General features: G+C 43.8%; 1 protein-coding gene across 1 annotated transcript; it reads right to left on the reverse strand.

Annotated features, from left to right (window-relative positions):
- Window positions 1-1,371: 1,371 nt before the first annotated feature.
- Window positions 1,372-13,123, reverse strand: LOC132571922 (vomeronasal type-2 receptor 26-like). The gene is made up of 5 exons (XM_060238714.1): window positions 12,917-13,123; window positions 9,400-10,203; window positions 5,942-6,169; window positions 2,779-2,905; window positions 1,372-2,282 (listed from the first exon to the last, which is right to left on the reverse strand). Exons 1-5 carry the CDS (start codon window positions 13,121-13,123, stop codon window positions 1,372-1,374), a joined length of 2,277 nt encoding a protein of 758 aa, XP_060094697.1.
- Window positions 13,124-14,120: the final 997 nt, after the last annotated feature.

Consider the following 14,120-nt stretch of genomic DNA (forward strand, 5'->3'; position numbering starts at 1 on the left):
GAGTGAGGGAGAGAATGAAGGAAAGAACAGTGGTCTAACCTCAGTTCTTTGAAATTATAGTAAAATCTAGCCTCCTTTGCAACCGGCTGAGAAAAAAAGGAGGGAGTTCATTGTCAGAAACGTCAAAGTTCAGTGGTCATAGTGGATTTTTTTCCTGAGGTGGGGAGCTCCAAACTGTGTGAGTGTGCATGTCCACAAAGGGCCCTGTAGGTGGTGGAGGAGAAGGAATACCCACGGAGGAGGATGGATTAACCATACACCTGTTGCAGAGTTGACTCTGTTGACATACACCACTTTTTGTTTCGCAACCGCTGCTGCAAAGTGACAGCTCAAACTGGTTCAATGCCTCAGAATGGGCAAAACTGAACACTTGATTGCCAACGGAAAAGTCAGTTTTGTAAAGCTGTGAGACGCTGACACTGATCAGTACTTGGAGGAGAAAGCACCAAGGAAGTCCAGGTTAAGAACATAAGAGAAGCCATATTGGATCAGGCCAATGGTCCACCAGTCCAATGTTCTGTGCCACACAACGGCCAAAAACCCAGGTGCCATCAGAGGTCCATCAGTGGGACCAGGACACTAGAAGTCCTTCCACTGTTGCCCCTCCCAAGCACCAAGAATACAGAGCATCACTGCCCCAGACAGAGTTCCATCAATACTCTGTGGCTAATAGACACTGATGGACCTCTGCTCCATATGTTTATCCAATCCCCTCTTGAAGCTGCCTATGGTTGTAGCCGCTACCATCTCCTGTGGCAGTGAATTCCATGTGTTAATCACCTTTTGGGTGAAGAAGTACTTCCTTTTGTCCGTTCTAATCCAGCTGCTCAGCAATTTCATTGCGTGTCCACAAGCTCTTGCATTGCAAGAAAGGAAGAAAAGTAATGACCAAGGGCCATTGCAATATAACAAAAAGTATGTGAGTCGCACAGCAAGACTCAAAAGCTATTAATGAATTGTGAGTGCTCACTGAACACCCTACCTATTTTCTCCAATGTCAAAGCAGTACTGGGTCTAAGAATAAGATGACCTGGCAAAATTATATACTCCTAGTTCAATGATACTAAGAAAAACAAACAAAAATGTACAATGCTAAAGCTCATTAATTAATATGGCCGGTTCAAACGAACAAACAAAAAAAGAAAATGGAACAGCATTTGTTTTTTCTGCAATGCAGTTTCCTCTCACTAGCACTCAGTGTGTATCTATATGTCTTATTATAGATATAGATGTATAGAGGTATTATATATATGGATATTTAATCTAATAGCAGTTTTGGGAAGTAAATTTCCCCAGATAGTACAATGGATTTTTAATAGCATGGAGACAGATTGCCAACAAGTACAAAGAATGCACTGAATATACTCAAAATCAGAAACCATCTTTTTGTTTCACCATTAGTTGTTCCTTTGTATTCAGATGAGGCCTCAGTAGAATAATGTAGCACTTGGGAAGAAAGATGCAGCCCAGTAAGCCCAAGCTGGAGGCCAAGATAGAGAAGACCTGCACAGCAACCATGTATTTCCCCTTAGTGCTCAGGTAGGTGGGCACAAAGGACACCCAAACACTGCAGAACACCAACATGCTGAAAGTGATCAGCTTGGCTTCATTGAATGACCCAGGCAGCTTTCTAGCTAGGAAGGCTACAGTAAAGCAGATAGCAGCCAGAAACCCCATGTAGCCAAGGGCAGCATAAAACATGGCCACAGACCCTTCATTACATTGCAGTACGATCTGTCCTGACTGGGAGTGTATGTCAGACTCTAGGAAGGGGGGAGAGATGCCCAGCCAGAGAGTGCAGATGCCCACTTGAATACTGGAACAGGAACAGACAATGAAGTTGGCCAAGCTCTTTCCCAGCCATTTCCTCATCCTGCTCCCAGGCTTTGAAGCCATGAAGGCCACCACCACAGTGACAGTTTTGGCCAACACAGAAGAGACAGCAAAGGAGAAGATAGTGCTGAAGGCAGTTTGTCGGAGAAGACAGGTCACCTTCTGGGGCTGACCAATAAAGAGAAAAGAGGAAAAGAAAGAAAGCAGGAGGGAGATGAGGAGAACATAAGAGAGGCTGCAATTGTTGGCTTTGACCAGTGGCGTTTCTAAGTATTTGATAAAGATTCCCAAGACAAAACATGTGATGAGGATGAAGGAAAGAGTAAGTACATTTAGGATGATCCCCAAAGGTTCTTCATAGGACAGGAAGGTGATATGCTTGGGAATACATTGGTCTTGGAACATGTTTGGCTGATGATCTTGTGGACACTTATCACAATGACTTGCATCTGAAAGGACATATTAAGTTTAATATCACCACAGCTACTTTACTTCCATGATAATCTTTGTTCTGTCACATTAATTGAAAATACATCCTTAGAGGCATGTACTTCCATGCCAGAAAAGCTGAACAAGAAGAGGAGGAGGGAGAAGTCAGGAACTAAGAATGACTAATGGGTTGGAGGTGGGAAACTTCCAGAGTCAGACTGTATGCCTTCATTGATGAACATCCTGGGTTTAATCTTTAGCGATGCAAGCCAAAGTGATTTCAGATACTAGTGCTGATATAGCCCTCAGACCCTGGACAATGAATACCAATCAAAGTAAGGGCAGTGCAGGCAAAATGGTGCAAAAAAATCTAACTTGGCATAAGGCATGTTGTACATAGTCTTGATTGCTGCAGAGTGACTGGTATAAGCCAGTTTGGACAAAGTGAATCTGGGATGGAAGCATTATTTTTGCCCCGTCCCCTCCCTCCAACCGGGGCCCTGTAGTCTGACCTACCTTCTTGAGTGGAGATTGTGCCTTCCCCACAGGGAGAACAGTCGTAGCAGCAAATTGGTTTTCCTTCCTTGATTACTTTAGTGTACCCAGGAAGGCAGATCTCAGTGCACCTAGAATGAGGCAGTGTCTAAGCATAAAGACAAGAAATACCAAGCAAAATGTGTTAGGGGCTTTGTTTTGTGTGTTCATTACCTTTATCTATAGAAACCAAGGCTTTTTTTTTAGCAGCAACTCACAGGAATGTAATTCCAGTTGGCTTGTTGTCAGGGGGTGCGGCCTAATATGCAAATGAGTTCCTGCAGGGCTTTTTCAACAAAAAAGCCCTGTGCGAAACGATGTTGTCAGAGGGTGTGGCCTAGTATGCAAATCAGTTCCTGCTGGACTTTTTTCTACAAAAAACCCCCTGAAGAGACCTGTTGTTCGAGTGCCAGCAGGCACCATTTTGTCTTCAGCAGACGAGCCTAGGCCAGAATCAGGCTGCTGATCTTTAGGTGAAATATAGGTTCTAACAGGCTTAGGATCCGTTCTGTGTGTGCTAGATATATTAGTAGATTGTTTGCCCATTATATTTAGATGCTGAGTGCCAAAAAAAGCAATTAAAAAGGATTACTGGGGGAGGGTGAGATGGCAGCCGATCTAACACAAAGCCTCCATCAACACCATCACATATCGCCCCACAAAGAGACCTGTTGTCGAAGCCACCAGAGTCTCCTTTGTGCTGCTTACTCAGCATGACTGAAAGATGACGTGATAGGTAAGCTTACCTCCATCCATCACACCTTAGAGTATATGTTTGGAACCTGAATACCAGGACTCACAGAACAATGGGAAGAAAACCAGTCTGGTGAAAAATATATCTAAAAACCTTTCAGTTTTTTCTAGCTCACTGTCATACCAATATTTCCTTAATAGAGAACAGAATGGAGGAGTATAAGAAGCTTATGAGGACTAGATGGTACATGACTTGCATAGGCAGATAGGCAGTTCAAGATTCCAGTCCAACTCTTTTGGGAGCCAGGTTCAAATGTCCCAGCCTTAATTGCTATATATGGGAGCTCCTTAGGCCACTCAACAACTTTGAATCCAACACTGAAGGGACATTAAACAGCTACCCTAGTACAGCTAAGCCAGTCTGACATAGGAACGGTTTGTAGCTGGAATTCTTGGCCCCAATGTGCATTACTTTGCACTTGGCCACATTGAACCTCATCTGCCACGTTGACTCCCACTCACCCAGCCTCAATAGATCCCTTTGGAGTGCCTCACAATCCTCTCTGGTTCTCATCACCCTGAACAATTTAGTGTCATCTGCAAACTTGGCCACTTCACTGCTCACTCCCAACTCCAAATCACTTATGAACAAGTTAAAGAGCATGGGACCCAGTACTGAGCCCTGTGGCATCCCACTGCTTACCGTCCTCCACTGCGAAGACTGCCCATTTATACTCACTCTCTGCTTCCTATTAATTAGCCAGTTTTTGATCCACAAGAGGACCTGTCCTTTTACTCCATGACTCTCGAGCTTTCTAAGGAGCCTTTGATGAGGAACTTTATCAAAAGCTTTGTGGAAGTCAAGGTAAACAACATCTATTGGGTCCCATTTGTCCACATGTTTGTTCATCCCCTCAAAGAACTGTAACAGGTTAGTGAGGCAAGATCATCCCTTACAGAACCCATACTGGGTCTTCCTCAATAACCCATGTTCATCAATGTGCCTACTCATTCTGTCCTTGATAATGCTTTCTACCAACTTTCCCGGTATTGAAGTCAGATTGACTGGTCTGTCATATCCTGGATCTCCTCTGGAACCCTTTTTAAAGATGGGGGTGACATTTGCTACCTTCCAGTCCTCAGGAATGGAGGCAGATTTCAATGAAAGATTACATATTTTTGTCAGAAGAGCCACAAGTTCAACTTTGAGTTCTTTCAGAACTCTTGGATGCCATCCGGAGCTGATGACTTATTAGTTTTTAATTCGTCAATCAGTTGTAGGACCTCCTCTTTTGTCACCTCAATCTGACTCAGGTCTTTCAACACCCCTTCCAAAATTAGTGGTTCTGGAGCGGGCAAACACTTCTCGTCTTCCACAGTGAAGATGGAGGCAAAAAATGCATTCAGCTTCTCAGCCATTTCCCTTTCCTCCTTCAGTAATCCTTTCCCCCCTTGTTCACACACTGCCTCCCTGGCTGGTTTCCTGCTTCTAATATATTTGAATAAATTTTTATTGTTGGTCTTTATGTTTTTTGCAATATGCTCCTCATAGCCCCTTTTTGCTTGCCTGCACAGTCTTGCATTTGATTTGCCACAGCCTGTGTTCCCTTTGGACAGCCCATCTCCAAACATTTATCTCATCATACTTCTCTCTGTCATTCTCATTACTTGTGTTCTTAGGCTATAAAATGATCTAATAGGAATAACATTGATGTTATTAAGAGTTTTTATAGGGCATGAAGTACATTTCTACGCACCTCATTAAACCTTTTGGGCCACACAATGACATGATTTGATAGGAGTAATATTTGAGAAGTTGTTAGGAGTTTTTATGGCTTTCTGTTGTGTTCCGAGTCCGTTTCAAGGTGTTGGTGTTGACCTTTAAAGCCCTGTATGGTCAGGGACCCGTCTATCTACGGGACTGCCTTTCTCCGCATATTCCCCAGAGAGCACGGCGTTCAGGGACGAAAAATCTATTGTCTATCTCTGGACCAAAAGAAGCCAGGTTGCGTACGACACGAGCCAGGGCCTTCTCGGTGGCAGCGCCAGAACTCTGGAATGCTCTCCCAGAGGCCATAAGGGCCCTGCGGGATTTGTCTACATTCCGCAGGGCCTGTAAGACCAAATTGTTCCGACAGGCCTTCGACATTTAACTGAGAGAGAGCTGCCACTGGACATCATATAGAGCACCATGTAGAGTACCGATGGTCACCATCGAATTTTTGGAACCGCTCTACTGTACTGTATTAATACAGCACCACGAAATGTTTTAAATAATTTAAATTTAAATATGTAATTTAGTTTTATATGTTTTATTGGTTTTAATGGAAGTGATGTGATGTTGTGAGCTGCCCTGAGTCTGTTTGCGGAGAGGGCGGGATATAAGCTTAACGTAATAAATAATAATAAATAAATAAATTATAAGGCATGAAGTGAAATACATTTTCCTCACCTCTTTAAACCATTTGGGCCACACAATGGCATCTTGATCTATGGTGAACTTTATCTCTGGAGCAGCATGTCTCTCCACACTCCCAACTTTCACTCTTATAAGAGACTGATTGGGCATTGCCACCCAGTTCACAATATCGAAATCCACTGCCATGTCCCCATTCTCATCAAAATAAATTCCTTCTGTGGAATTCTTGTAAGACTGAATGTTTCTCAGGAATGGATGAAGCTATAACAACACAAAAAACCAGCAGTATTTAGAAATATATTTGGACTTCTAGTCTCCTATGGTTCATGGCCTTTGCCAATGGACTCCATACTCAGAAATGTCTTTTTAACATTGTCAATGGATCTGAGGCCCTTTGCTGAGTCTTCTTTCTCAGCTTCAGGGTTTTGAGAAAGACTAACAGTGCAATCCTCAGCATAGTTACAGTCTTCCAATTCCACTAAAGTAAATCTGTGTAAAGTTAGATTAATCAGACACATAACTTTGGCCTTGCGTTCCAAAGAGCAGAGGTTTTTTTTTGAGCAGGAATGCACAGGAACACAGTTCCAACTGGCTTGGTGTCGAGGGGTGTGGCCTAGTATGTAAACAAGTTCCTGATCGGCTTTTTCTACAAAAGCCCTATGCGAAACAGTGGTGATATCAGGGGGTGTGGCTTAATATGCAAATGAGTTCCTGCTGGGCTTTTTCTACCAAAAAAGCCCTGCCAAAGAGAGCTGTGTAAGCAAGGATCACTGTTACCAGACATAGCATATCAAACAGAAGATCTGAAGCACAGTTAAAAGGCAGGGAATTGTTGCATTAGAGTTTTATGGCATGTGTGTGTTTGTGTGGCGGGAACAGAATTTTGATTTTCAGCCCCAGGCAGTTAGTTATGTTTAAGCAACTGTACACAGAGCTTGCTGGATGTACTGGCCTTTTTCCGTCACATAGACCTAGACTATCTGGTACTCTAGAATAGGTTAACTTCTGGCGTCCCCCCCATACATCACTGAATCACATTGGGTGCCCAATTGGGCTCCCCAGGGGGCTGGAGCCCTAGGCAGTCACCTAATTTGCCTAGTGGCAGGGCTGGCCCTGCCGTCACATCTGTCTAGTGTAAGTAAATGTGCATAGAGGATCATAGAAGTGATGTCATTCAGGTAGCAACAAGGAACTTATATCATGGGACTGAGCCCCCATCCATTTAAGGATGGTCTTTGTAACTTAGGAATCTAAAGATTCTGCACTGGATCCTATGATGTCTTTTCTATGATCCAAAACCAACTGATTTAGGGCTTGTATGCAACCTAGTTGGTGCCCCTCAGTTCCTTTTTTGATGATATCCGCTTTCTAAATCTTTGACTTTTATAAACCACACACATACACAGACAGACTCCTTCCTTGTGTTCATACTACAATTGTTTGCAAGTGGATTTGGATTTTTCCATTAAACATTGTAAAATCTAATAGCAAATTGCATTAAAATGGATTCTTATGTGTGTGTGAATGCACCTCTTGTTTCAGCTGTCTTAAACAAAGTAGAATGGTGAAATAAGGATGTTTTAACACACCTATTGTAAAAAAATTAATAAAATTAGTCTTTTTGTCTGCATTTTCATAATGAGGAAATCCTTTGATGCTTCCATCAGGAGCCTTTACTCCTGAACATTCCCTCAACACTTCAAATTCTGGCGCACTTCACCTTAGGAGGGTTGGTCTCTGGGCACACCTGAGGCTAACCTCCATCAGGAGCCTCACAAACTGGATTTGCCTTGGAAACACACAGAATGTCAATCTGTATTTGGAACTAAACAACTTACAGTGGTTTTCAGTAATACTGTCTATGACTATGGCCAGGTTGGGTGGAAAGAATAATAATAATAAACTTTTATTTATACCCCGCCCTCCCCGCCTAGGCAGGCTCAGGGCGGCTAACAAGACATGGTAAAACCATGATACAATAAAACAATATATCATATAATTAATAATTTAAACAGTAAAACCAATAAAACAGTATAACATTATGGTACAATCAATTATGTATAAGATGGCTCGGTGTTATTGATATTATCAGGAGTTTCTTCTTAAAAAGCTAGCTGGAAGAGGGCAGTTTTGCAGGCCCTATGGAACTGGTTAAGATCCCGTAGGGCCCGCACCTCTTCCGGCATTTGATTCCACCATTGCGGGGCCTTTGTAGAGAACGCCTGTTCTCTGGTAGTTTTTAATTTGGTTTCTTTTGGCCCAGGGATTTTGAGAAGATTTTTTGAGCTTCATCGCAGTGCTCTCTGGGGAACATATGGAGAGAGGCGGTCCCTAAGGTAGGAAGGTCCTCGACCATATAGGGCTTAAAGGTAATGATCAGCACCTTGTAACGAACCCGGTAAAGAATTGGCAGCCAGTGCAACTCCCGCACTCTGGGGTGACATTGCTTTCATGATGTTCTCACAGCAGACTTTTTACGGGGTGGTTTGCCATTGTCTTCCCCAGGTTGGGTGAATGGGCCAAAAAAGTACGAAGTGGTGTATACTGAGGAAGGCATGTAGGAACAGCAACAGGATCAAAAAGTTTTTGCTGCCAAAAATGGTGTGGGAGGGAAGGCTGAAGTGCCTTGTGATGCTGCAGTCTTTGGCACTTCCGACAATTTTTAAGGTGAGCTGCATTCGGACATAATAAATAAAGAATAAAGGGGGATTCCATGGCAGGACTGAGAATACAACTGACAGAATAATAGATGCCTAGATACAAGGCTCTGCTGCAGGCACACTAGGAATACCATGTACAGTTCTAATTTAGTTTAGAAAAAAATTTCACAGTGGGGTCCATAAAATTATGCATGGTATATAGAAAATTAATACAGCAAATGTTTTTCTCCCTCTCCCATAATAGTAGAACTTGGGGTCCACCAATGAAACTGGCTTTTACTGTACTATAAACCAAGTGAGAAATTTTTAAATATAAAGCTGGTCTAGGAATAAACTAAATTCCAATGGTAATAGGTTCAAGGCAGAAGAAAAGGAGCATTTGACACCAGAGGCAGTTGACTTTGGACAAATACTGCCATGATGTGGTAGTGGCCACCCCTTAAAAGGTAAAGGTAGTCCCCTGTGCAAGGACCAGTCATTTCTGACTCTGGGGTGATGTCGCTTCACTGCAGACTTTTTATGGGGTGGTTTGCCATTGCCTTCCTTACATGGTTTTAAAATGGGTTGGACAGATTGCTGGAGGAGAAGACTGTTGTTGGGTATTAGGCATGAGCTAAAGTGGGCTTCCAGCTTCAGAGGCTGAATTCCTCTGATTATCACAGGCTGGGAAGCAATCACCAGCTGAGGGCACTTGTTTGTGTGCCTTGCTAGTGAGTTCTGGGGGGCATCAGATTGGCTGCTGTTGGAAACATGACATGAACATGATAACAGTATTGGTCTGATGCAGTGTAGCTACTCAAATACTCCCGTTTTCTTAGAGAGAACACATACCTGCCATGGCTGCAGCTTCTGAAGTCCCAGCCAGCCTCCTCTCAACTTCTGATTAGATCTGGATAAGAAGGCAGCACTTAAGGCATGTGTCACCACCTGGATAGAGTTGTAAATGATGTAGCTATTCTGAGACAGTATCCTTTCAAGATCCTCATGGGACGGGGTTATCCGCTCCTCTTTCTCTCTGCATCTTGTCCAGCCTTTCACAGGCAATCCATCATTTGAATAGGAGCAATGAAATGTTCCCTCTCCAATTATACTGGGAGTACGGAGAAAGGAGCCCAAATTGTCATAGTCAGTGTTGCTGTTTGCTTGGGTCAGAAAGGAAAAAGAACCATGGATATCAAACATCTTCAAAAATAAACTCAAGTTGAAATCATTCAAGATTACTGTGATCCAGACTTTTCCCACAATGGATTTTTTTGTTTTCTCAATGTCTTTAATCAAAACCCCAACTGTAAGCATGGAGTAGGAGTCTCCATGGAAAATAAACACATTACATTTTCTTTGCATGTAAATGTAATATGCGTGGGAAAGAAACTCGATTCCATCACCATTTGGTTCTGGGATGCTGTGTTGGAAGGCAATGCAAATCGCACTCCTGAGAAACACATGGGCCATAGTCCTCAGGAATCTTTCTCCTTGGGCATTATCTGAAGCAAGGAGACCGATCCACGTCCATCTGAAATGCAGGAGCATCTTCACAATCCCCATGAAAAATGAATCTTGCTTTGGGGCCATCTGGTACAAAAAGGGAAGCTGAGTCTCATCTTTGAACCCACGGTCCTCCAAACTATAGCTGATCTAGTTAAGAAAGGAAGAGACTGAAATTTGGCTTTGTATCAAAGAGAAAACTGATATACAGTGTAGCCAATTAGCAATTCCCCAATCAAGCAGTACATAATTTGGTTCTAAAACAATTTGGCTCTATTCAGGATTCTTTAAACGCATATGATAGCAGCTATAAAGTTAAGGGCTACTCTTACCTTGCCATATTTGATCTCTTTTCCAAAGTTTGATCTGATTTCCATAGCAGCAACAGGGGGAAGAAGAAAGACGCATTTCTGCTGGGTCATTGGCAAAAGCCCCTTGTGGGCAGGGCTGGCTCGCCCACTAGGCAAACTATGCATTTGCCTAGGGCGCCAGCAAGGTGGGGGCACCAAATTTGGCCAACTCTCTCCTCTCTAGGCAAATGCCTAGTTTGTCTGCTCCCCAGCCTCCTCCTCCCTCCCTTCCCCACTAGGTCTATTTCAATGCCCGGGAACGGGCGGTTGACCACCGTACTCCTGGGCTATTTAAAGCCCCCCCCTCGCCAATCAGCTGATTGGTGGGTAAAACCGTGCCAGAAGCTCCTAGCTCTTATGCTGGCCCTCTGGCGCACTCACTGTCAGTGCCCCCTCAGCCCAGTGCTGATCAGCGAGGGGTGCCTTTAAATAGCCCGGGAGCACGGTGCTCGACCACATGGGCATTGCAATAGACCTGGTGGGGAAGGGAGTGCTACGACGGGGGCGGCAGGCCAGTCCTGCTTGAGGGGGGAGGCCAATCATTGCAGTATTTCTGCTTTTGCAAATGGGAGTGATTTGATTTACAAACTGCATTTCCAGTTACTTGCAAAATGGTTTCCAAAGACCTTCTAATTGTCTTGCTGGATAAGAGAGTGTTTTTGGACTGGAGAGACAAGCTGCCAGGCTGGCTTTTTGCTTTGGCTTCTACTCTCTGCCTGAGAATCTCCTGGACTTTGGATCAGATCTTGTTCTGCCCTGTCCAACTGGAGCAGCAGACAAGGAGGGAAGGGCTTGGTTTCCAGCATTTTTTAAAAAGTTATCTTCTTGCTATTTCTTGTTCTTTAGGCCTTGTGGGTGGGTTGTGTGGTAGAGGCTCATGGCCTAGGCTGTGGCCTCGTGCCTAGTGTCTGCTTCTCTTTGGTTAGGTTCTCTTATTCCTGCTGGGGTTTTTTTTTGGGGGGGGGGGTTCCATTGAGTTTGGTTTTAATAGGCAGACGTCTGGTTTCTGGTTGTTGCACTTGGAGTTTGGAGTTCTGTGGCTTCTGCCTTTTTTGGTGATTGTGGAGGGGGGGGAGGCCTGTGTCCTAGACTGGCCTTCCAGAGAGAAGATGGGGGAGACTCAGAGGGCAGAAATGCCCCCCCCCCCGAGTTTCTGGTTCAGAGATTCTCTGGTTTGACCTTACTCCTTCTTTTGGGTTTTGGTATTGCTCCAGTGGCGCTGGTTCTGCTGGGCACATTGCACTTGTTCTGCCTCTGGCCTTGCAAAGGTTCCCCCCTGCCCTCCACACACTTCACTTTATTGCAGGGCTTGTATTGCCTGGCTGTTTTCCCCCACTGGAAACAATGACGGATGGAGGCCAGGATTCCTTTCCTGTTGCCTCCAGGAAGCCCCCTTTTAGGAGGCATCCTGGGAAAACCCCATCCCTTCAGAGAAATCTCCAGCCCATTCCTGGAGCTTGCCTCTGGGGCTAGTCTCAACTACCTCCAAACTCTGTCCCTGCCTGGGGAAGGGTGAGCTGGGTCATCTCATTGTCTCTTCTCCCAAATCCATTACCATTTGCATGACAGCTAAATTGACCTAGCTTCCATTACTTGGCTGTTTTTCTCTATTGGAAACAATGAAGGATAGGGACGCCTTCTTTCGGTGCCCATAGAATTGGACTCTCTGGTCCAATCTTTTTGAAACTCGGGGGTTCTTTTGAAGAGAGGCTACACGGCAAATCTGGTGCTTCTACCTAAAACAAAAAAATATAACCCAGGAAGGATTTGCGATTGACTTTGATGGCCTCATAAGCTATAATGGACCCAAAAAATTAAGGATTCTCTAATTTTACACAAATACAAATACTATACCGGAATTGGTATTTGGGACATTCAGTATTTAATGATATTCTTTAAGGCCCAATAAACCCAAATCCAAAAAATACCATTTTTTTCTTTTTTTCACACCCCTAATGTGAAGCAAAAGAAATTATTTTTTAATGGATAAAAGCAGGGCTTTTTTTGAGCAGGAACGCACAGAAACGCAGTTCTGATTGTCTTGGCATCAGGATGTGTGGCCTAATATGTAAATGAGTTTCTGCTGGGCTTTTCTTCAGAAAAGCCCTGTGTGAAACAGCGGTGATGTCAGGGTGTGTGGGCTAACATGCAAATGAGTTTCTGCTTATTTGTCTTAATGTATGGAAACAGAGGGTGTGGTTACATGTTGCCAGAAGAATGCACCTATAGCTAATGACTGGTTGGTGAAAGTGGAGAATTATCCACATTCTGCAGGGGAATGCTGACACAGAGCTCAAGAGGTGAACACCTCATTATGATCCAGTTGCTTGAGACCTGAGTCAGGTGAGTAAATACTGCATTCTATATATTCTGTACAGTTAAAATATGCACCTATGGGGGTGTGATTGACTACATACTCTTCTAAATCCATTGCATCTAACGAAATTAGAAGGATACACACGGGCTTCGGATGGCATTGTTAGACACAGCCCCCCTGACCATATGCCATGTACCTGAGGTATTTTATAGATGCTTAACATGGTAGAAATCTGGTTGGAGGTTTTGGAGTTGACCCCTTCAAGAACGGCCAGGAGCGTATTCCGTCCTCCACAGCTGTAGTTTGGAACATTCTTCTGTTCACCAGACTGCAGGTCTATCACCGCATCATAAGTAATTTTTGCATTAGAATAGTTCTCATAGATGTTGTAACCCAGAGTCATGTTGGGTAAGAGATTGGAATGTTCATTGATTCTCTCAGTGGCAAACACAAAGGGCAGAAGTTCAAAATACTTCATGTGACCTAGACTGCAACACAATGTGTTTAGTTACATTTGTCCTGGTATTCTGTGCTGATATGCTAAAATCTGACTTTTTTTCCACTCAGGAGCTATGCAGGTAATACAAATATCTAGGTCTTTCCCTCAGAACTAACGCCATGCTGTTCATATTCAGAGCTTGAAGTAGAATAGCTGATTCTATGACAATAGCGTAGGAAGGGGTATATTGTCATTTGCTTTTAAAAACAAAAGAAAAGAGGGCTTAGATCATTCCCAATGCTGAAGAGGAGGAGAGCACAGCCTTTGAAGCATGAATTCTTTATAACAAAATTCCTTTAAAAAGTTCCTGATCTAACTGGGGAAGGGGGGGCATTATTGCAAGCCACACTAACTTGTCTTGTGTAGAACCATATAGCTGAAATGGTGTCTTGATACTGTGACCCCTAAAAGTGTGGGAGTGTCATGAGCTCAGTTACTCACACCCTGTAATGTCTGGAAAATGTAGATGCTCTCACATCAGTCACATTGAGACAAGATATTTTGGGAACTTGCTAAGTACTGTGGATTTGTTGCATTCTAAGCAGAATATTTTACATGTTTCCTGTGAGAATCTTTGTGTTGCTATGACTTAAGCTGAGACCTGAACCCTATAAAATAAAGGCCGCTTGCTATGCAAGCTAAGCTTTTCCCCCTCAACACGTGTGTTGTGTGGTTCATTCGAACATGTGGCACCCGAACAGGGACAGCTCACCTTAGCAGCCACAGCTCAGCTCCTGGGGCAAGGGAGGGCTCCTGCTTTCCGGTATCACTGGCACAGCCCAGCAGCTCAGCTCTACTTATCAAACGCCTGGCCGAGGCCCCAAGTGCGTACTCCGTCGTTTTCAAATGACCCCTTTCATTTGGTAAGCAATGGGTGGACAGTTTTCTCAGGTTGAGCATA

The sequence above is a fragment of the Heteronotia binoei genome, chromosome 5, assembly GCF_032191835.1.
Source record: "Heteronotia binoei isolate CCM8104 ecotype False Entrance Well chromosome 5, APGP_CSIRO_Hbin_v1, whole genome shotgun sequence".
In the NCBI taxonomy this organism is placed as follows: domain Eukaryota; kingdom Metazoa; phylum Chordata; class Lepidosauria; order Squamata; family Gekkonidae; genus Heteronotia; species Heteronotia binoei.